Source organism: Trachinotus anak, unplaced genomic scaffold (assembly GCF_046630095.1).
Source record: "Trachinotus anak isolate AG129_WGS33_773 ecotype Australia unplaced genomic scaffold, CSIRO_AGI_Tana_v1 ptg000013l, whole genome shotgun sequence".
Lineage (NCBI taxonomy): Eukaryota > Metazoa > Chordata > Actinopteri > Carangiformes > Carangidae > Trachinotus > Trachinotus anak.
Genome location: NW_027273864.1, coordinates 23,569,831 through 23,592,884, shown reverse-complemented (window position 1 = coordinate 23,592,884; position 23,054 = coordinate 23,569,831). Strand labels below are relative to the sequence as shown.

The 23,054-nt window shown below is 40.0% G+C and overlaps 1 protein-coding gene across 5 annotated transcripts in view; it reads right to left on the bottom strand.

Annotated features, from left to right (window-relative positions):
* Positions 1 to 156: 156 nt before the first annotated feature.
* nav1b (neuron navigator 1b) overlaps positions 157 to 23,054 on the bottom strand; it is an 85,175-nt gene continuing 62,277 nt past the window's right edge. For 2 of the 5 annotated variants that reach the window (XM_071492966.1, XM_071492968.1), the window contains 26 exons: positions 21,829 to 21,973; positions 20,424 to 20,724; positions 18,436 to 19,192; positions 17,399 to 17,815; positions 16,338 to 16,379; positions 16,081 to 16,241; positions 15,339 to 15,512; positions 14,680 to 14,732; positions 14,226 to 14,249; positions 13,617 to 13,694; positions 11,526 to 11,609; positions 11,008 to 11,119; positions 10,757 to 10,878; positions 9,540 to 9,718; positions 9,226 to 9,382; positions 8,610 to 8,808; positions 8,186 to 8,283; positions 7,981 to 8,076; positions 7,224 to 7,392; positions 5,794 to 6,029; positions 5,544 to 5,698; positions 5,341 to 5,412; positions 4,327 to 4,523; positions 4,085 to 4,203; positions 3,751 to 3,948; positions 157 to 3,619 (listed from right to left, as the gene is read on the bottom strand). In XM_071492966.1, coding sequence (XP_071349067.1) covers positions 3,536 to 3,619; positions 3,751 to 3,948; positions 4,085 to 4,203; positions 4,327 to 4,523; positions 5,341 to 5,412; positions 5,544 to 5,698; positions 5,794 to 6,029; positions 7,224 to 7,392; positions 7,981 to 8,076; positions 8,186 to 8,283; positions 8,610 to 8,808; positions 9,226 to 9,382; positions 9,540 to 9,718; positions 10,757 to 10,878; positions 11,008 to 11,119; positions 11,526 to 11,609; positions 13,617 to 13,694; positions 14,226 to 14,249; positions 14,680 to 14,732; positions 15,339 to 15,512; positions 16,081 to 16,241; positions 16,338 to 16,379; positions 17,399 to 17,815; positions 18,436 to 19,192; positions 20,424 to 20,724; positions 21,829 to 21,973 — 4,429 coding nt within the window. In that variant the 3' untranslated portion in view covers positions 157 to 3,535. The remainder of the gene's footprint in view (positions 3,620 to 3,750; positions 3,949 to 4,084; positions 4,204 to 4,326; positions 4,524 to 5,340; positions 5,413 to 5,543; positions 5,699 to 5,793; positions 6,030 to 7,223; positions 7,393 to 7,980; positions 8,077 to 8,185; positions 8,284 to 8,609; positions 8,809 to 9,225; positions 9,383 to 9,539; positions 9,719 to 10,756; positions 10,879 to 11,007; positions 11,120 to 11,525; positions 11,610 to 13,616; positions 13,695 to 14,225; positions 14,250 to 14,679; positions 14,733 to 15,338; positions 15,513 to 16,080; positions 16,242 to 16,337; positions 16,380 to 17,398; positions 17,816 to 18,435; positions 19,193 to 20,423; positions 20,725 to 21,828; positions 21,974 to 23,054) is intronic. The other 3 variants (XM_071492965.1, XM_071492969.1, XM_071492967.1) reach the window with 2 other exon arrangements.

Below are 23,054 nucleotides of genomic sequence, written 5' to 3'. Positions count from 1 at the left end.
TACTGAAGTTTCCATTGAACACTCAGCACTATCAATTTGGGAAATTCAATATTGATATGATTCATGATTATTTAAAGCCTATGTGCTACTAGAGGAGTGTTGCAGTTCCTATTAATAGGGTCAACACTGTGAAATTGACACACAAGAAGCGGCAGATTAAATATAACATGTAGTTTATTGATTCCAACAAACAGTGATAGGTGGATGAAAGCTTTCAGAAGCATGCCTTATCCATATATTGGACCCAACTCTGAAGAAATATACCTTTCCCTCAATCATTTTTTGTCCCTCCTCAATGATTGTTGCCGCATCCAGAATGCTGACCTATTTACAATCTTTACAATGATGTCCTGTACAAAATAGAGAAATTAAGTTTTACAAAGGATTCTTTAGAAAAAAAAGAAATATCAAATATCTGAGTATTAAAAAGGAAAACATTATCTAGAATGATTTTCCTAAACAATACATCAATGTTAACATTTTTTCCTCATCACACAGCAAGTTTACATGCATTTACAACACTTAGAAACCCTTAACATTTGCACGTCAGTGACATAAGATATCGCATAGCATTTTTTTTTTTTTTTTTTGAAAGATTAGTCCACAACAAGCTTTGCAAAAATATGACTATTCAGCAACCTGTATTGGCCTAAGATATACGATTTATCTTGTTATCTGGTTTAATTCTACTAACTATGCAAACAGTGAAGAGCTGATTCTTGCCAACTATTTCAGACTAATAATTTGATTTTAATTATCTTTATTTGTTTATCGTCATTTGACCATTTACAAATCCAGTTGTGTTAGTTTTCTTGCCATTCATAAGGACAAAAAACACATGAAACAGCTTCCAAACAGCTGCATTTCTTGAACTACATCAATAACCCTGTCTTCAATGCAACGCCAAACAAGTCCTCCTCTCTTTAAGGCTCAGTATCACCTGCTCAGTCAAGCTTCCACTTTTATCCTGTGGTGGAGTTTGGTCCGAATTAACAACTCAAAGACAGACCAGATGAAAACACACCGCATTCGCTTGTGAAGTTCAGACAATTGCTGATCGCCAACACCAGTAGAAGTTGCTGCATAGTCCTGATACACTAGTAAGCGAACACAAATCACAGCTACAGTACTACAGAGCAACAGGCACAACAACCAGTGAATGAGATGAGAAGGTCGAGCTGATGGCTTTTGTTAACCTGCAGAAACAGATCAGGGTGGGGTTGGTAATACTGCCTAATACCTGAAATATTTACAACAACGGAAATGATTCTCAAACAGCATATGGCTAGGGTGAAACTCACCGGCCATTTGGCATCTTTTCCTCTGTAATTTATTTAATTCATTAATTTTTTTTTTTTTTAGTTTGCAGATGACCAATCAGAGCTGCGGATTAGCTTGAAGCTTTGTTATCAACCTTTAACAGTGTAATAATGAAGCAATGGGCAGCTCAGACACCTTTAAAAAGTTAAACTTTCGTGTTAAGCTGTCATAAAAGTGGTGTGACATTCATTTACAGGGTTTACGTACATGTGAGGTTTAGTCTGAGCACCTAAACAATGACACAGTGTGGAATGAACAGATGAATTATTTTGACACCACTTGCACAACCATATGCTTTATCTTTTACTCCTTTAGGGCTTCTTTACAAAAGTTTGCACAAAGTACCTTGTGTTTTATTCTCCCACTTTTTACTTATAAGTACTCTTCATAATTTGTTTGTTTTCTATGTCGTGTACCCAAAATGTTCTCAATATGAATACTGTACGACATCAACATGGGCATACACCACACAATGTCTCACAGGACTTCACTGCCTCTACGTAATGTCTTCAACACTTGGTCAACAACACATCTTAAAAAATACCAGAAATCATCTTCCAGATCAACTTCACATTTCTTTAGCTTTTGACTGATCTATGACACACAACTCTTTGCTATCCTACCCCGAACGTCTACATAATCTTTATTCAACACTACAACAGTTTGGGACACTGTTAAAGAGCACCATACGCACCTAAATGATGATGACAAGCAGAATTTTAACTCTGTTTGTGAAGTGCATGAACTCTTGCAAATGAAATGGGTATAGGTAGCTTAAAAGTCACTCTACTCAGCCATTGTTAAAAGTGTTTTGCAGTGGAGCTTTGTGATAAGGCTTCCTTTAAAAGCACCTACTACATGATTGATACTGTTATATGGTTGTTTTATAAGTGTTTTCTATATGTTCATCGTTTAAACTTAAACCCTTTACTTGACAGTCAATATGCATGATTAAAGTACAGTATTTGGTTCAGTATATTAGATATTTGCACCAACTAATATAGATAAAATAACTGTGATGTAGCCTGATTGTATGTACATAATATATACAGTAACTACTCTAAACATGGGGGTAGAGAATTGAAACAAACTTACTCTTTCCTAGATAAACTGTTTAGACAAGGAAATCTGAATTGGATTCAAATAGCATCATCTCAGTCCGCTTAGTCAGAGGGTGCTTGTTATGTTATATTATCCCTGTGTATTAAGTATCTAATACCTGATATATGTGTGTGTGTCTGTGTGTGTATAATTTCATTTTATTAACTGCTTGAATAGAGCAGTTACTAAAATTAAATTAAAAATGGTACGACAAATTGATGAAGTCACACCCCTAATAAATAAGTTTTGTTGTATGCAAAAGAGTATGACAGCAAGTTTTATTTTCAAACTTATATATCAGTAGATGTAGATGTAAAAATAAGAGAAAGTGAGCACTGAAAATTGATCCTGCATTGTTGTATTATTTTTGCTCGGAAAAATTATTGAGTGAAATAAATCACTTGTAAAGCTGAAGAAACAAGTGATTTCTGACTGCCTTAGCTGGGATGATATTGATGAAAGCACCAGTATACTCTGCTGACGTTGAGGTGACTTTGACGTCCTTAAGGCATTTTATCTTTCACACCTGCTTGGGCTGTAAAGTTCAGGATTGCATATGTATAAGATTTGGCCTTCAAAGACTTATACAGTCGATATGTACCAAAGAACTTTGCAATAAACAGTAGCGTCTGTCGTGCTGTCATACTCTTTTCCAAAATGAGTCACCATTAATTGAGAATAGCACTCCATATCACATGAAGCACCTCAGCACAACACAGGATAGACTGTATGTGCTGTTGCAGGAATCACCTGAAGTCTAAGGGCTGAGACGATGAGCTCCATAGATCTATTAGCACCAATCTAAGAGCACTGAGGGCTAACATGGTGGTAAAGGGATCTGAACTCAAGTGTATGTCGTCCAGTCAAATGTATAGTAAAGTAATAGAAGAATGCTTTTCATCCAATACTTGTTAACTTGGTTTTGAAAATACTGTATGTATTAATATGATTTGTAATGACCCAGTTACACTTTTAACCTACTGTGGGAATGACAGTTTAAATCACCCTACAACCATTTCTGAGGGTTCTTTTGTTCCTGAATGTGCACTGCATCAGTACAGTGGACAAAAAAACTAAAATTGAAGTGCTAAGTGTTTAAGTGTAATCTTTGTGTTCAAAGTTTAGGCAGGCTAGGGTCTTCTTTTTCTGGGGATTCAATGTAGTTGGCAGCCTCTTGAAGTTTCAAAAGCATTGCCATCTACGACAAAGAAGAGAAGAAATGAGAAATCAGAAATCCTAAAGGATCCATTTCAGTTTTCAGTAGATGACAAAGCTTATAATTCTGATAAAACTCGCAGAAAAATCTCATTAAAAGTGTGCCGTGCTTACCAATGGATCAGATTCCATAGAGCTGGGTGGGGTCTCCTTGTGAGGCCTCTCCTCACAGGGCTGACTGGGGCTGCTGGAGCCGATGCTGGGGGGAGGAAGGTGGAACAGCTTTGCCTGGTCCTGTTGGGCAGACGGCCAAGGCAGAGTGCCCCTCACCCACTCTACTGGGTCCTCCCATACCGCCTTCTGGCCGTGGACCTTAAGTGTCACAACATACCACAACAGTAAAATTAGAGCGCAACATCTGTGGAAGGAAAGCCAGCAGCACTTCCTGAGGAGGAATCTACTGCAAGCTGGAGATAGTTCTCTAGATTTTCTGCCTGTCGTTTCTCACCTTGATGCCATCCTTGGCCCCCTCTTGCAGGTATGGAATAATAGAGTGGTTCCAGAGATCTATGAACCATGATCGAAACTCATCCACTGTGACTGGACATGACAGGAAAAAGCACGGGCCTGTGGACAGTAATAAAGTAATAAAAACACCATTCAAACAAATTCAGTTGTCTTTACTTCCCATAAAATAAAAATAAAAACTTTCCGTATCATCCCTAAAGTCCTATTCTGAGTGTTTCATACCAATGAGGAAGTCTGATGTGCTGTGCTTCTCCAGGAAGGTGTGAAGGTGATACCAGAGTTTGGGCACCCAGTCTAAAACCTTGATCAGGTCTTCATTGGTCAGGTTCTTCTCATCCTCTGATTCCATCAGCTTCCTGTGCAAATATCGCACCAGGAAGCCGTTGGCTGGTTCCACATTATTGGAGAAGGTCACCATCCTAAGACAATGAAGGGTGCATGCAAAAAGTCATGTCACAAAAAAAGTGTGTACATCAGTGGGCTTGTACGTTGGCTACATGTTGGATTAGTTATGCCATTATCCCTCTAACCTACATTATATTCAAGTTATAACCATAGGGAGGGACTGGTTGAAAAATGGACTGAGATCTATAAATGGTACCTGCCATATCTTGACAGTAAAAACCAATTTAAACGAATCAATATCAGAAATATTTATCTATTAACAGGTTCTTATTTAAATCTTGTTCCATCTCACAAAGGTATATCCTCCCCCTTCATCAATGAGACAGTATCATTCAACCAAATACTGCCAATGCTATATGTCATAATTTGTATTATTTAACAAAACCTTGTTACTTTGACAGTGTCACAGTCAAATCCTTTTGTAGCACATCATATAATATCATATTTAAAATATTTCAAAAGGAGGAAGTATGACCAATAGAGGGAAGTTTAATTGTGTTGACAAATTTAAGAAAATAAAATTATTGTATAGTAAAAATGTATGTTATTATATATTTTTGTTCACTGACTCTTAAAGTGAAGTCGTTAATTGTATTCACAGCATTGACAGAAATCAAACTTTATTGAATCAAACACTATCAACACATTAACTCACACTTTATCACTGACCTGCTAACAGATGCTTTATTGTATTGACTAGTTTATTCTACAGCGAGCTTGTGCATGTGTGCGAGAAATCTGATCTCAGGAGGAATTCATCCAGAGACTATTACACATAAATACAAAACTACAGGTGATGAAATTATTCCCACTACTGTTTCTTCAACCAACCTGAAGCTGAGATGCAGGCCGTGATTCGCGATCATCTTCACCGGCTGATTGCTTGTTCCAATAATGTAAGGACTAAAATGAGGAATATTACACACTTTTATTATATTAAACACAGCCATACATATTTTATAAATATGTCATATTAATATTTATATAAATATTAATTTTAATTTAAATAAGGGTTTTTAATTGTTGTAAATTACCATTTGTGATATTTGCAGGTGAGTGCACCATTGACAAGTTCACTGATGGAAGCAGGGTCATGAATATCGTCCAGAATGACTACCAGCGGTATTTCTGATGTGCTGGTTTCTCGATCTATTTGATTGGCCAGGTTGGAAAGATAAAGCTGCAGGTCCTGAGGAGAAAAAAAAGAGAGGGACAGAGGATGATGAAGGGAAACTGACAACACCAAATAAGCCATTGTTATTCAGCTTCATCACTCTCTGTCACCTTGCATGACTGGCGGTGCATGTTGAAAGTGACGACAATGCCTTCAGTGACCTCGCGGGCGCTGCGGTCCACCAGGTACTCAGCCAGCCGGGAAGCGAGGTAGGTCTTACCCGTCCCGCTCGGTCCAGACAGGGTGAGACGGCGGTGTTTGAGTAGCAGACTGATGTAGTGTTGCATCATGGGTTTGGGAATTAGGGTTTCAAATACCAGGCTGTCCACACACTTCTCCTTCAAACCTGAACATAGTGAGGGAAAAGTGAGAATGAACTGTGCTGCAATAAACAGTGAAGTTGACGACTACCTGCAAAATACCCAGGACATACTTGAATGGTGATGAAGTGCAGTTTGATACTTGATATTCAAGTGCTTGTAAAAAATTATGTTAATATTTATGCCAGAAAGAATATACATTACAAATAGGAAGGACTGGGGTAGGAAGATGTTTTGAGAATGGATTTATATCATCTCCCATGTCCTTGATAAGCAACATGGAGCTCGAGCATTTTGGTCTGAAAATAACTTTGCCTCAAGTGTAGCAAGTCTGGACACCCTCCACCAGGCTGCAGAAGTGTAATGTTCCACCTTAACATCTATGGGGCCCATGTGTCTGAGGCTGGGTGACCAGCTGGGCCTGGCTGCACTGAGATCATGTTACCTAGAGCTCTGTCTGGACTGCCGCTGCTTTCCCAGCTCTGCTAGCACGTCGCTCCTTGCATTCCTGCATGCAAAGGCGCAGAGGGGTCGACTACCAAACCAGAATTTCAACTCTCCTCTCTGATCACAGCTCTGGTTTGGAGCCACTGATGGGTTCTGCATGTGCGCTTCTCACAAACCAAAACACTGCTGTTACTGGAAAATATTGTATGTTCGCCACATATATATTTGTAGCACTTGTAGCGATAATGTTAAGACTGAATATCATAATATAACAGAATAAATCTAAAATATCTAATAAAAATCTATTTTCAGAAAAACATATTTTTAATGTTGTTGAATTAATGAGTTCATCAGCTACCAAAGGGTCATTTGAGGACAGCGCACAGCTCAGTGTAACTGAACACACACTGGACGTAAAGAGGAGTTGTAAAGGAGAAATAAAGTCAGTCTGTCTGACATATGGACAGATACGGCCAAATGCAGTCGCTCTGAAATTGTGAAGTAGACACACACGAGGATTTGCACTCAGTCGAGACTTTGATCTTCAAATAAATGCTGCACAACACAGCTGATGCAAAAGTTCTGACTGACAATAAAATCATCAAAATGTATTTGTGTGGATGCAGTTTTTAATCAAAAGATTTGTACAAGAATTCATAATTGAGAGTTGACAATGCAAATTTCAAATACAGATACAGTTTAATCCAATGAGACCATAAGTGATAAGTGATCTTAAATCCAGTATGACTGTACATGATTGTGTCCTCACAGACCTTTCAGAGACACAGTGATGCTGCTGGGGCCTCGGGACATGCAGCGAGAGGGCTGGGTCTCAGGAGCCTCTCCTCCCAGCACTCTCTTTATGTGGCCCATACTGTAACTGTAGATGGAGTCAGTAGAAAGGCCCAGACTGGAGGTGGGATCCACTTTGGCTATGTACACCTGTAAGGAAAAGGAGAGAATTTGTGTTTGACGACAGAAATATTTTACAAGAATGAACGTAAGTATACAAAATTATTATTATTATTTGGTACCATAACACTACAAAATTAAACAGCAATTCTCCTCTACAAAGACCTGGACAGCCTTTTTAAATTACCTTCCAGACTGTTACAGTACATTTAGTTAGATAGTTAGATAGTTAGATAGTTAGATCGATAGATCGATAGATTGATAGATTGATAGATCGATAGATAATTTATTTATGCCCAAGGGGAAATTCAAATATCCAGAAGCTCATTATAGAAACAAACATTCCTCCCGTCATAAACACAAAAAAAACAAAATAACTAAATAAATACCTCTTTTAATATGTTTGTCTATTTCAATGAAAACATACGTTCAGTGAGAGTATGTTATTCCTGCACCTCAGCTTTCACCACTGTCCAGTAGTCCAAACCCTGAGAAGTACCAACATGCTAAATCTAATATGACAGCTGAATCACTAACGTGAACATGCTTGACGTAAACTGTACACTCAGTTCCTGGACAGGCCACACTGCACCAAGCTGTCAGAAGAAGTCATCTCACCTTGAAAGCCTGGCTGACTGCTGAGTCCAGCATAGTCCAGTCCATTCTGCCATTCACCCTGACAGTGCCCACAAAGAAATCCTGCTGTTTAACCTCCTGTTGATACAAAGTGTAACAAAAGGGTGATACAGAGAGTTACAATGATGTTAGCAATTGGTCTGTAATAATCTGCAGTAATTAGTCTGGCGACAAACCATACACTTACATCTTTGAAGACGTGTAAATCTGCAACACAAATCACCACCCGAACACGGTGATCATCCCTCTGTGAGGAAAGGCTGAGGGAATCTGCAGAGTGGACATCTACCAAGGAATAAACAACAGACAGAATATAAAAAAGAAGCAGAAACAGAATAGAAGAAAAGCATGTGTTATCAAGATGTAAGCAACTGTTTTTTTTAAATGCCCTAAATAAAAGCACATATGAATAACTTTTATTTAAAAAAATGGTGAAAACATCATGCCAGTTTTGTTGACTGTAATATGAGCATATGAGTAAGATAGAAACTCTAAATATCTACATTACACACATTTTCCTGTTACCCTGTGTTTGCAATTATAACATTTAATCTAAGTGCTGTGCCTCAGTGTTTATCCATGTTATCACATTTTCAGGTATTGAACTGTACCTGAGCTGCTCCCCTCACTCATTCCTCTGCTGTAGCTTTTGGGCAACGGCACGGCTACTGACTGTCGGGGCGATGAACTTCCCAGCGCCGTGAGACCCGAGGACTGGGAGACAGAGCTGGAGGGTCCAGGAGACGGACAGGGGGACAGACCACCTGTCTTCAGCTGGTCGTTCTCAGCCTTCAGGTTCTCCACTGTCCTCTACAGACAACATCAGTATTACTCCAATGTTCATAAATCACAAAGCCATTTCCTTAATAATAATTTTCTGTCAAATGAAAAAAATTATAGCACTGAAGGTAACAGTTGAGTTTTACACCTAAAATATCAAAGGACAACACACAACAAAATAAATTACTAATATTAATACTATAAATACATTACTATGTGAACCGGGGCATGTAACTATAGTTATATAAGATGTGGCTGTTCACACATTTTTTTTTTAATATTGTTAGAGACACAGTTGCATTTTTATAAACATTTTAAAAATATCTGCTTCTCATAATATTTGTACACAGTAGATTATTCAAATTTTTCCATCCTTATCACCATAAAATCTTATTTGGGAGAAAAGTAATAAAGTAAAAATAATGAAAAGGAACATATCATACATACCTGCAAGCTGTTCATGGCCTCCTGCAGCTGCTCCAGCTGGTGGGCGGAGCTTAGAGCTTCCAGGCGGATGTCTGTCAGTTTTCGCTCCTTCTCCCACAGCTCTGAACGCAGCTCTGTTACAACCTTCTCCTGCACCACCTCACCTCCTTCACAGAGTCTGGACACATTCGGTTCACGTAAGATTACAAGTGAGAACTGAAGGTAGCAAGGATCAGCAGACTTGACAGCCAAAAACCTAATTTATCAAAAGTCTTTCTTACTGTGGTAAATTACAGATGTGTAAGTTTAAAAGATCATTGTAGGTTGAGGTTTACCCAGATGATGATGCAGAGGTTGAGGATTTCATCGTCGATGAGGGATTATCACCGTCATGGTGGATCTTTGGGGAGGAGGGTGCAGAGGATTCTGGGGTGGCAATCTCCTCAATGTCAGCATACGGGCCTGTCGGCTTGGAGCCCTTCTTATTGAAAGCCTTGTTGAAGGAGCTGCGTAACTGTTCAGAGAGGAAACATACGATTGGCATGGGGGAAGTTTTCATCAACATTTCACTGAAACATTTGATGTCTACAGTTAAATGAACTGCAGATTATATCAATACATAAAACCAGGAGTCCATAATTTAATTTTACATTTGAATATGATCAGAACATGGTACAAAGTCATTTAGTGAATCAAGTTTAAAAAGACACGGATGACAGAAAATTTCCAAGCGTTTCACAAGTATGACTCACAAAGTGCATGCAGGCTGGACAAGGGGAGGGGGTTTATTTATTGTAGCAACATCACTCACCTCAAAGACCTAAAATAAAAAGCAGGGCAGCATGAGGGAGAGACCAGAGTCATACTTAATAACAGATGTGGAACAAGATAGGAGGAGAATCATGCATATACACATGCAGGAGCACAAACTAGGACGGAAGCTGACTGAATTTTTCAGATCAAATTCAACTTAACAAAAACTGATAATAGCTCACAGCTCACCTCCATGCTGGACCAATATGAGACTCATCCTTTTAATACTTAAATTACATACATTTATTATTGTCCATTTCTTAATTTCCATCCTACATATATCTTCTTCGAATGCTTATTCTTCTTTTTGTTATTATTGTATGACATATACAAACTTTGAATCTTGGTAATCTAGTGCTAATGAAGACATTCACTAGATTTCAGTCTGATTAATTTGTTGTTGATGAAACATTTTAACAATATCAGACCTAACAAATAGAATTATACAATTTGACCATAACTGGTTTTGTAACTATGATTACTTTTTCTGACAATCTAAAGAAATAATCTGATTCATAAACCACTGCAAATTTATTTGGGCTAGCATGTGTGGATTTATGCTGCACAAACAGACTCCTGATGTGGTAAACCTCACACATCAGGAGTCAGGGGATAAACTGATCCTCTGGTTCTCCAAAATAACTTCAAACCAATTTGCAAATGCCTGAGAAAACTCTGGTACACCTAACAGTATTTCTGACCACCACTAATCAGTGCATGTCTGCCTGCGAGTCCTCACCCAGCTCTTCTTCTTCTTCTTCTTGGCCTCCTGCTCCTTAAGACTACCCATACTTGAGTGGCTGGTGGTGCTGGTGAGGCTGGAGATACTTTCTGAGGAGTTCTGCCTATTGATCAGCAGCTCTGAAAACCAGGAAGGAAGAGATAAAAATTTAATATTGGGAGGGAAAGTTTTGAAATTGCTGTCTTAATCCTTTCATGTGTTTTGTTTTACAGGCTAATTGTTCTCTTCATCCCTAGCATATCATGTACCTTTAGGTGTGATGTCTGGATTACTGAGAGCCCCCTGAATGATTTCTTGGGCCTCTGTGTTTTTGGCCTTCAGAATATCAATGGTGTCCTTCAGCTCAGTGAGTTCAGAGTCCTGAAGAGGTGAAACATAAACATGTATTCATGTTAGCTTGCAGGCTGGTAACTGAACCAAGATTCTTCTGATCCCAGGATTGTGGAATGTCTATCTGCTTACAACGAGGATGACAGGTTGCGTTGAGTGGCTGATGACAACATGGAAATCCCATCATGCAAACCTTTGACCCACATCTCATTTCCAGAGCAGCTATGTTACCTGGTAACTTCTCTTTCAATGTGAGGATCTAATATATATTAAAGCAGTTGAATAATTATCAGACTGATGGTTTATCATCATCATCCTCATGTATCTATTATGTCTTCATGCGTTATGGACATTTTTCTCATTTTTCCTCACATATGTAAAAGGAAACTGTCACAGGTGGTACAACATTCATTAGCATCATATATCACCAAGATACCTTTTGGTCCGAGGAGACCGACAGGGTCTGCAGACGTGCAGTCATCAGCGCCAGGCTCTGCTCAAACGCTGCTACCAAATTAGCCTTTAAGAGAAGGACACAGCAGTAGAAGGAGGCAGAGAGAGAAAGACAGAGACAGTGGGGGGAACAGCAGACAGGTATGAGTCACCAGCTGAATCGAATCGGTCTGCAGTCTCACACGATCACAGCACATCAAGCAAATGGCTTTCTCCGTCTGCTGGGAAAAGAGGGAGGGGATGGAGTGGTGGACAGCTGTGGATGATGTCAGAGATGAAAGAGGGCGTTAGGGTAATGGTGATGGAGGAGGGCAGTGGCGTGGCACTGGCCGACAAACCTCATAAACCTCATGTAGCATGTTTGACCTTTAGGTTTGCACCATTACTGCTGATGACGGAGCCTTACACTGTCTTCTAAAATCCGTGGCTGACACCATCATATTGAATTTGTCAAGACATTATGTTTAGTTCTCTTTTTGTTGCTTTATTTTTGTTTACCATTTTCTTTTGGTTTAGGGAAGGTGCTCAGGTCCAACAGCCCATTGTGTGGTTGGCCTGACTGTCTTCCCTTCTTTTTGATAAATTCAGCCAGCCTGTCATTCTCTTCTAGATAGATAGATAGATAGATAGATAGATAGATATCCTTTATTCATCCCCTAGGGGAAATTCAATTGTCCTATAGTTCTCATATATATAGGCAGTTTATCATTCTGCACTCCTTTATGTTGATACCGTGCATTGGTATTTCTTTGGGGTCACATTTCTTTAAAAATAGAATAAAATGGTTCATCTGCACTCTTTGATTCTGTTTGAATGGTGTTATTGATTGTCCAAGAACGACCCTTCGTGGGGGTTGTAACAGTCATAACCACTTAATGATAATACAATCACCTGTTCAGTTTTTCCTAAGAGCAGCAGACTTCCATTTTGGCGGCTTTAAAGAGTGTTACATCACCTGTAGAGTTTGTTTCTATCATGACTGCATATATGTCTTGTCTCTATAAATTATATCCTAAAAGTTACTCTTAATGTCTAAGGCAATGTTCAGGAATAGTCAGGAATCTTTGGACTGCTGATCATACAAAACAAGAAATTTGAAGAGTCCTCCTTGTGCTCTGAGAAATTGTGTCAAGTATTTTCACTGCATTCTGACATTTTACAGACTGAATAAATTATTGACAAAACAGTTGACAGATTAATGGATAAAAATAATCATTCGCTGGAGCCCTAGTCTACATGCTTCAAGGTAGGCGTTGAGGCTCGACTGTGCCACACTGTAAGCCCAAAAGAGATGTGTTACAGCAAGTCGTCAGTTTGATGTCCACTCAGAATCATGAGGAAGCGACAGAGAGCGCTCGGGAAGCAACAGTCCAACAAACCTGGCCTAGCTGCTACACCCAGCATCCAGAGGTGCGGGTCAGCGGGAGGTAAGCAGGGGGCAGCAGCGAGTCCAGCAGTCAATACAGCCATGAGTGTAAGAGAGAGGGACAGGAGTGTTAGGGGTGTGATAAAAACTTCTCATAAAAACATACAGTCATACAGTCACTTTATAAAAACATTCAGGTTAGTTCGTTTAGCAAAGCTAGTGAGTAAGATGTGCTGCACAGGGAGAAAATTAGAAAAAGCAGGAGTGGGAAATTTGTTAGGTAAAGCTGCTATAACTAAAGAGTTAAAAGTGAGTATCAAGAGTTCACGTTCAATGGGCGTCCATCAAGATAACAGCGCTGAAAGGTTTTAGGAAAAGTGGATGGATGTGAGAGGCAGTAAGAGAACTGGAAACACGGCATGTTTGTAATGACACCCGAGTGTTGTGGTGAATCCTTTATAGTTTTTGATGGGTTGCCCTTACTCCCTGTATACTGGGCATGTGCCAGAGTTATGCATCAATAAGAATTTACACCATTTTCGCCGACATCTTACCCTCACAAACTGCAGGACAGATACTAGACACATCCGTTAAATGTTCACAAAGGATTTCATTTATATTTTGGATTAATAAGACTCTGATAAAAGATCTGTTATGCATCCAAGTCATTAACAAATTACTCTATTAAAAAAAAAAAATCATACATACATTAGCAGAAAGCTGCATGGTCAAGTTGGCAACCTTTTCCTGGGAGGTTTCCAACTCACGCCTCAACTTGCGGATTTGCTGTGAACAAATTGCACATTAAGTCTGAGCAGTACAGGAATCGTGTTAAACAGTACCTTGGACAAAAATCCAGAACTGATGGATACGTTAATAAAAGTTTTGATTATGATGCAACAGCTGAATGTATTAAATGTGTTGCTTTTTTGGTAACTAAAAAAACAAATATGCACACAACAACATATAAAAGGTATAGCTCCACCACAGAAACTGATATTATTCACAAACAAGGTAAATACACTCAAAACCAATAGGAAATGTGCCGTGGGATGACAGTGGATTTCCACCACTCTTCTCATGCACTTTTGTGAGGTCTGAAAATGTTTTCATTAAATGTTAGCAGGCGGTGCTAAAGGACAAGGAATATTAGAGATAAAACAGAATGAACTGGGTTATGAGCTCCTGAGATAACAAACTTATTGAGCACTGATAACATCGTCTGATGAATGGACCCGTTTCAATAGGAAATGACTGACAGAAGACGCAGACGAGAAGCACAGTGTGAGCTGAAGAGTCACGGCACGTTGGCCTTACCTCCCCTTGTATCCTCTCCTCATTCTAATGAAGGCATGGTAAAAGCAAATGCACAATACAGATGGGGCAGAGGATTAACTTCAGTCATGAAAACTTATCCACAATAAAAGGGGCAATACTGAAGTTTTATGCTACAACAGTGAAATACAAGGTTGAAATATCTCTATATTGAAATCAAATATCTACTGTATGAATTACATGGTCATTGGCAGGTTGGCAACCAAATGGAGAGAGATAAAGCTGATTTTGTTTAATAAAAAAAGTCCATCGATCATTATTATTAAGGCTGTATTGGTTATAATGGAGACATGTATTGTTATTCAATGCTGTAAAAGTGTAAATGGTCACTTTTTGAAGAAAACAGCATATTTAAAACGACACAAAGCTCTGACCTGCAGTGAAAGTAACACATAAATAAGTATTTACTGAACATACAGTAGTTGTATCTACTCACCGAGGAATAGTTGGATGAAGCATTGGACGCCAAAGACAGTACAGAGCCATGCACTGCAAGAAAGACAAGGTGGACGTCAGTATCATGAAGAGTTGAAGAATAATATGCTGGTAATCAATAATTTAGCTTTTCCCAAAAATAAATGACTAAAGCCATGCATACATTAAACTGTTTTTACGACTGACAACTGTGAAGATATCTGTGACTCAGCCAGTTCATTATATCAACAACAGGAAAATTCACACTCATTATTTAAGAGTTAGACATTTTAAGACAAATCCAGCTGACTTTCTTTTTAATCAATACTTTGCTATGTAAACAAAGCTTAGTTTTAGTATCTAAATACATTAAGAACTTGGAGTTTGTGCTAGATTGTGCATTAAAAGGTCTACTCATTATCTGACATTGCAAGCATGTTTAAGTTAGTGGTGGGTGGTTTCTGTTTCGTTTACATTTGGATCACAGACAGTGCTTTTAAATCCTCGAGTAACTCCCTATTAATCTAAAATGGAGGCACAAAGACTCCTCTCCACCTTCCCTGTTCATGAAAATAAATGACATTCCGACATTTTGCTTAACAGTATGAGCGCACAGCTTTGTTTCGATTGAAGCCATGTTGGGGCGACTCCCCCGCAGTGTGGCCAATTGAGTAGGCTCACCATCGTCCCCGGGTTCACGGAAAGACCCAGACCGCATCATGCTTTTTGGCCGGTCAGCCAGGGACATACTGCTGCCCAAGGGGGAGGATCCATAGAGATCGCAGGCTGAGTCACTAGGGGGGCCTATGCTGTTAGAGCGTGATATCCTCGGAGTGCCACTGGAAATTGGGGCAACTATCACAAAAGAGAGACATTCGATAATCTAGTGAGTGGTACCGATAAAACTGTAGGATACAGTGCTGCAGAGACACACACACACACACACACACACACGCACACACAAACAGACACACGCAGAGTAGGCCTATACCCAGGTATAGCACCCTTATTCTGATGACTCAGTGAAAGGCAACACTATGGTTCCACAACAGTCAAAGAGATAAATATAGTCTGACCCCCTATTGCCTCCATCTCCTGCATATTTCAGACTTGGGCTCGAGTCCAAATGAGTCCAGCTATAGGATAATCATATTCACAGGGGTAAATCTGTCTGATACAATACTATCTGTCCAGCACTTGACTACATAGATGACAGAATCTCTTACTGACAAGTTGTGTCACCATTTCTTAACTGTAAAAACTTAGCTGGACTCTCCTCTCAGTGTCAACTCGGTATCCCTGTCCTCGATAATAACCTACGACAAGATGGACAACTTATCAAGCAACTCAAGGCTCATTAATTCAGAGCTCAAACAGTGAGTGTTTTTAGAACTTGGCAGCAAAACTGAACAGGCAGACTCACCCACGTTGGTGAGAGGAGCTGTGCCAGAGGAGGGGTGCAGCGGGCGGGTGGGAGAAGGCAGCTGAGGGGGGCTGTCGCTCTCTGTCATGCTGACTATGTTGTGGGAGTGGCGTCTTCCTGGTTTGGTTCCATCACTCTCTGACAGGCTTGAGCCATAGCGTCTGAAAGAAGAGAGGTCATTTTAACTTTGAACAAAGAGGATACATCACAGTGTGAGATTTCAAATAGATGCTTGGACCATAATTGTATTGACGTACTCTAAGCCTTTCTTTGGCAAGGTATTTCTGTCTGTCTGCAAGCTGTAAAGAAGAGAATAAAAACATTATTAACAGAGAACAGTCATTGTTAATAATTTTAATAAAAATCAACACTCATTCATCTGTTTATTTTCAGTTTTGACATGTATAACTGGTAAGAAATCTCATGGATTTATTTTGCAGTCCTTTTTGTAAATACAGCCCATATGGCACACTGGCCACCTTCATACACTCGGCGTGGGATTGCCTAAAAGTACATTCCTTTGGCAGGAAATATTTTGGGCCATCTCCACTTTGACAAATAGAAATTTTCAAGTGGATCCAACCCTTCATCTTCTAAATGACAGCTCAGGCTTTCCATTTTGGGGGAAAGGCAGCTGCCAAGAAATGTATAGCCCAGTGTTGAAACACTGACTCAACTGGACATTATGTTTCACACACTGTCTGCTGCTAGGATAAATTCAGCTGCTTCCACCAGTATTGGTTGGTTCATGAGAAGGTAGAAGGCTAGTTGTGAAATAACTGGTTTTATTTCTGTTTTTCTTTTTGTTTAAAACTTTGATCCATTGACATGTGGATGACAGATCCAAGGTTTTCTTTTTTTTTATGTAGTTTTTCTTTTCTGTCCCTGACTTGAATGATTATGAGTTTCTGGGCACTGTGGGTTCCCTGTTATCTTTCCTCAGTGGGTTGGTTGTGCAAAAAAATAAATAAATACTGAATGACAGAAAAAAAGGGTTGTTTCCCATGGTGCAGGGTCTTTGTCTTGCTGTAGTAGTTTCAAATGAAACTACCACAACAAGTAGTTCAAATGAAACTACTACTACTACTACTACAAAAGTTGCCTAATTATTCCTTTGTAATTAAGAGTCTACGTGTTTATTTGTGATCTCATCTCATATGACAAGCACCCACCAAAACTGTAATTCCCTCACAATAACTTTCCTCTTCAGAGGAAAACAACAACATACACTAATGACAAAGAAAATGACAGAATCACGTTTTGTCACAAATGAACAAAACATCTGACACAATGGACATTAAGTACTTCTGAGACTTGCCTATCTGAGAGGTTGAGGGATGTTCTGCTCCCGCCCCCCCAGGTTCCTGTACCCCTCTCCTCCTTGTCATGTGTCGCAGTTGTGACAAACCTCGCACTGGAGGGTACACTCATCTGGAGGGGCAGGGACTCCATGCTACGGTGCATGCCAGATAGTTTGGGATAGAGCAGTGGTGATCCACTCAGGCTCAGGCTTTCACTGGTGTAGGAGTTGGGGGAATCGATGTGGAGGATGGGCGCTGGGCTGGGGGTGAGGCGTGCAGCTGTGTGGGAACCAGCCAAGTCCTGAAGCTTGGAGTATGGGGGGACTTTGGGTGGGAGGTCCTGGATGGTCACACAGGAGTCAAGACTGTTAGAGTTGACCTTGTCCAGGTGAGCCAGGCTGGGTGGACGACCCAGAGACTTAGTGCTCAGCATCCTAGGAATCAGGCAGAGGAAACAAAAGGTCAAAAAACAGAAACTAGTGTGATGTCCTGAGTAATGATGTTCAAAACAAAGTCCTCACTGGACCCATGCGTGTTTGTGATGTGTATTACTAATTTCCTTTCATTTTTTGTTCATTTTAAAGTGCTTTCACCCAAATTATATTATACTAACTTACTCCTACTGCTGTATACCCTGACAGATAGCTGTGGTTTTATTTGACAAGGTTTTGAAACAGCTGTCTCTAGGATGTCTGCCTCCAAAATTCAACGGCAACATAAATCTAAACAAACAATGTTCCCATTACCCTGGCCCATTTCTTTGGTATAAAGTTGTTCCAGGAGAAGAAATTGACAGTGAGCACTCTGGATTACTTAGAGTAACTGGGACACTGTTTCTGGAGAGAGATATAGCTGTTGAATTTTTTAGATTGGATTTTTCAATCCTGTGTGCACCACAACCATTCAAATCCATTACAGTGGGACGGCGGCAGAAATCCTGTGAATATACGATAAAACTAAAAACTGGCAAGATACCAGGAGAAGTCAGTGAGAAAATGTGTTTTTTTGTGATTTCAGTGAAAAGCCTCTTTAAAGTAGTGTTTAAATGAGAGACCTTGGTGTGGTGGGTGATGACAGTTCTGGGTATTTGCTGCTGCTGGTCCGTCTCAGGCCGTGAAGTTTCACAGCAGACTCTCCTGTTGACTCAGACTGTGTCTCCTCTCCTTTCAGAGAGCCACAGTCTATGTCAGCACCAACAGCCTTGGCCTTGGCTCTCTCCTTCTCCTTCTCTCTGTCTGTCTGATTCACTGGGCCGGTGCTGGTTCGATTAGCCATTTTACTGCTGCAGCTACTAGGCTCTTTAACCCTGGGGCCTGCAGAGGCCATGGGCACAGGTTTCAAACTCAACAGACTGGTGTCAATGGTACCGCTGACAGGCCGAGCTGCAGGGCGACCAATCACACTGAGCGTGCTTGATTTGGCTGGTCGAGGCAGGCTGCGGTACTGAATGCTGTTTCGGGCGTTTGGCCCCAGGAAGCTCTGCTCACTGCTGGCATCAAAACTGTTCTTTCGACCCGAGGGTGTTCCTCCTCCCACGGGCTTCACTGGTATGCCAGATGACTTAGGGGTTTTCCCCACAGTAGCAGAGCCACTGGAGATGGTGGCGCCCCCTGCTGTCATAACAGTGGCGGTACCAGTGGCTGTTGGTTTCTTGTACCCAAAGGAGGCTCCAGCAGTGGGCTTAACCAAACCTGATGGGGGCTTGCGGTGCTCTCCATGATGATCCCTGCCAGCATCAGAACGAGACCGTTGTAGACCAGCAGTTTTAATGGAAATCTTGGATTTGTCCAGTGGCTTCTCGCATTTAGGTGCTGCATAAAGAGGGAAAGAACAACACTGCATCATTGAATAACAACATTAAGGTAATTCTATTCACAATTAAAAGCAATTGAGTGATAATAAGGAGCAGCTAGAATGTTGAGCTGCTTGGTTTGGCCTCTAGTCACCATCACCCTGAAGAGAATAAACTACTCAAAAAAAGATGAATGGATGGACGAACTGGATGAATTGATGAGCCAGAAATGACAACAAACCATCATTTCTCTCTATCTAGATGGCATCACATAAAAGAAAATACTCATATAATTCCAGGCATTACAGCTGAGATAAAACATAAGCAAGAAACATCTGTGTTTACTTAAGTTTTTATGTGCTCGTGACATCAAGTGTGACTCACCAGCAGAGTGATTTAAAAGGGCTTTATGCAAAATTAAACTTTTTAAACCATACCATAAGATCCAAGTGATGAAATCAAACTGAATGGATCATTAAAGTAATGCAGGTATGTGAAGATTGAAGGATACATTAAAAGATAAGGGTAAAAGGGTAATATATGACTTTTTTTTTTTTTTTTAAACTAAAGGCTAAAAGTAAAGTTATAATAATAATAATAATAGTACATTCATAAAGCAAATACAACACATTTGACCTCTTAAGTTATTCTTCACTTTAAACTGCAGCCAACAAATAATCACAAGTAATTTTAATCAATTATTTTTAAAGCTGAAATTAAGTTGAGCAAATTCAAATGAAAGGCCAGGAAATGTTACTATTGGAACCTATTATTTAATCATGGCATGTTTTGTTGGGGCTTAAAGAACACAGAAATAAATTTAGTTGCTGCAGATGGCAGACAGAGTGTCTCTGCAGACATGTACAGTAACAGGCTTTTCTCTGAGATAATAGAAGAAATATAGCTTTGGGCTTTAAACTAAGATTTTTTTTCTCAATGAAATGGATTTCATGGTGCATTTTTTCGTAAGTATACCGTGCTGTGCTACAAATCAAAACCTGGCTTACTCTGAGGGGTAAGTGTCTGTTTTCATCCTGACACCAAGCAGATATCCGCCTTGGCTGCTCTATAAACACACTCTGTTTTACATTTGGATTCAGTATACAAAGAGATAATGGATGACATAGATTTCTTAGTTAACAATGGCAGCGATCCACAAAGTTCCTATAGGAGGGGGATAGTAGAGAAAAAAACAAACAAAGGAAAAGAGATATAATGAGGAAAAGGGAAAATATGCTATCAGATCTCACCTGCAACTCTGAGCACGCTCTGAGAGGTATGGGTGATGGGGGAGGTCACGCCCACAGGAGGATTACGGCCCTTCTTGAAACTCCCTGGTTGACCCAAACTTTGTGGCTTCTTCAGTTCCCCTTTACCCGCTGAATCTTCACTAAGGCTCGGGGGCTTCTTTCTCCACTTGCTTGGGGCCTCTGTCTTGAGACTCCCTGTGTCGTAGCTGGAGCTATCAAGCTTGTGGCTGGCTTTGCCATCCTCGCTATACCAAGACAGTCCGCTTTCCACCAGGGAGCGCTTCTCTGCATCAGTACGGAGCTGCAGATAGAGGAAGGGAAGGGGCACATTGTGGGGAACCGTCAGACATGGTCTGTGTCACTGGTGGAATTGACTGTTCTCTGTAATCTTTGTTTCATCTGAGCTGCATTCCAGTGGGAAGGAGTGAGAGATAGACTGATATACCCTGAGCTGATTAAAGAAAACTACAGAAGAAGGAAAACAAAAAATTGGAGAAAAAATGGGTGTGTTAACGGGTTTAACACTTTCAGAGGTAAATCAATGTTAAATAATAAAATAGAAGACTTAACAATAGCTTGAGCTTATATTTTTTTAATGTGTCACTATGCAGCGGATAAAAAAGACAGCTCCATTATAACAGAAAAATCATGTGGTGCATTGAGGAGGTAGGACTGAGAACAAAACTGGACATGCTGCTTCTTGGCAGGATATGAATGTGATACAGAGCGACAGATGGCTCATTGAGTACCACTAATGTTCATTTCTTCCTGGTGAGCTTTCTGCAAGTAAGCACCATTTCTATAATTAAGTAAAAATTTTAACCTGTGAGAACGGCAGGAACCACCACCACCACTGCTCCAGAAGCGAACATAAAACAAGTTTGATCAAATTTAACAATCCCCTCCAGACATTATTTTAAACATACTCTGCTTGGAATAACAGTTTGTGTCTGATACAGTTTTTGCACAAAGAAAGTTCAATCACCTGGTTAAAAATTCTCTAATCACATCTACTTATCCCTCATTGGAAAATCTATAATATATAAATATGAAAAAAAAAAAATTTCCCCCATAGTGAAACTCCTGGACACAAGATGTCTCCTAATTTACTGAAAAGTCAATTTTCAGTGTATATGCAGTGCAGGGTTTGCACTGTGACAGACTGTGTCTCTCTTGAGTTTCAGTGTAATGATAGAGTTGACGTATGTGGTGTCTTTTTGTGGCCTGGGACTCGCATTTTACACACAATACAATGTAAATCACAGAATAATGCAATGAAGATTTTTCAAGTGAAGGCCTGATCTGCGATATTTAGCACTGCTTTTACAAACAAAACAAGACAAAGCAAAGCAAAACATCATCACACGCCGTATCACAGACTGTCAGGTACAGTATCTCAGCTTACCATTACTGAAGAGTTGCGTCTGGACCCCATGGGTGTGCTCGGGAGGGAGTTAAGAGAGGAGCTGACGTTGAACTCCTCTGAGCTGAGGTTATCTGAGCCATCACCGTCGCTGAGCCCGCTGCTGATGGAGCTGCTCTCATCCCAACTGAAACAATGCATGGATGACAATTTAGCAAAAACGTGCTCTTCACAAATAAATGAAAACGATATAGTGTACAGTAGGTACAGCTGAAGAAAGACAAAGAAAAAGAAGCTGGTTGCCACAACAATATACCCATCTGTCTGCAGTAAGTTGTCTCTGGAGGAGGCCACATGCTCAGACAAGCAGGTAATTCAAACATGGCTACAGCTGCTTTGATTTGATTCAACCAATGCATCAGAGCTCCAGGCCATATGGTGAACAAACATCCTCAGGAGTGGATATTTCAGTTTTTATGAAATACAGTATGATTTTTTCACATATTAAGCAATTGTCTATATCATAATAGTTCCAATGATCAAGTTTATAAAGAAAAGTATTTTTGAACTTGTGACCATTTGTCTAAAATCCTGTTTCAACCATTTATGTGCTGCATCACCAAAATGATGTTTCCTCCCCTTTCTTCACCTTTTCATAAAATCAGTGTTTGTTTGGAACACTCCTCTTCAATCTTAATTTTAAGATATAGAGATACAAGCTTTATCATAGCTTTAATCATAATTTTATAAATCCCCATGATGGCAAAACTAGCAGCTTTACAATAGAGGCCAACACGCACCAAATCTTTAACTGTAGCTTTAAGAGAAATTTTACAGGATCTGCTGATAAATCATGCTGAATAAAAAGTATGTGAACTGACTCTGTCTCCTATGCTCTAAAGAAGCAGAGGAATCAGAGTGACAGGCTCCTAAACCCTTCCTGACCTTTCCCTCCACCCCACAATGACGTCCTGCATCGCCCTGAAACAGATGTTGCCAGAGTGGCCCCTCAGGTGAGGAAGGCAGGGATGGAAACTGCTCACTGGACATCAGATCTGTGGATGCATTCATATTTGAATATACTTAAAATGCAGATCACTGTGTGGAGTTCAACAAGAGGTGTAGCCTCTCAGTCAACCAAAATATCACCAGAAGATCAAACTGTTCAGAGTCCAAGCAGAGTTTAAAATTGAAGAGTAAAATATTTTTATGTACTTTAGAAGAGCAATAATGCCTTGTTGAACTTAAAAATTATATCTCCAGAGGGC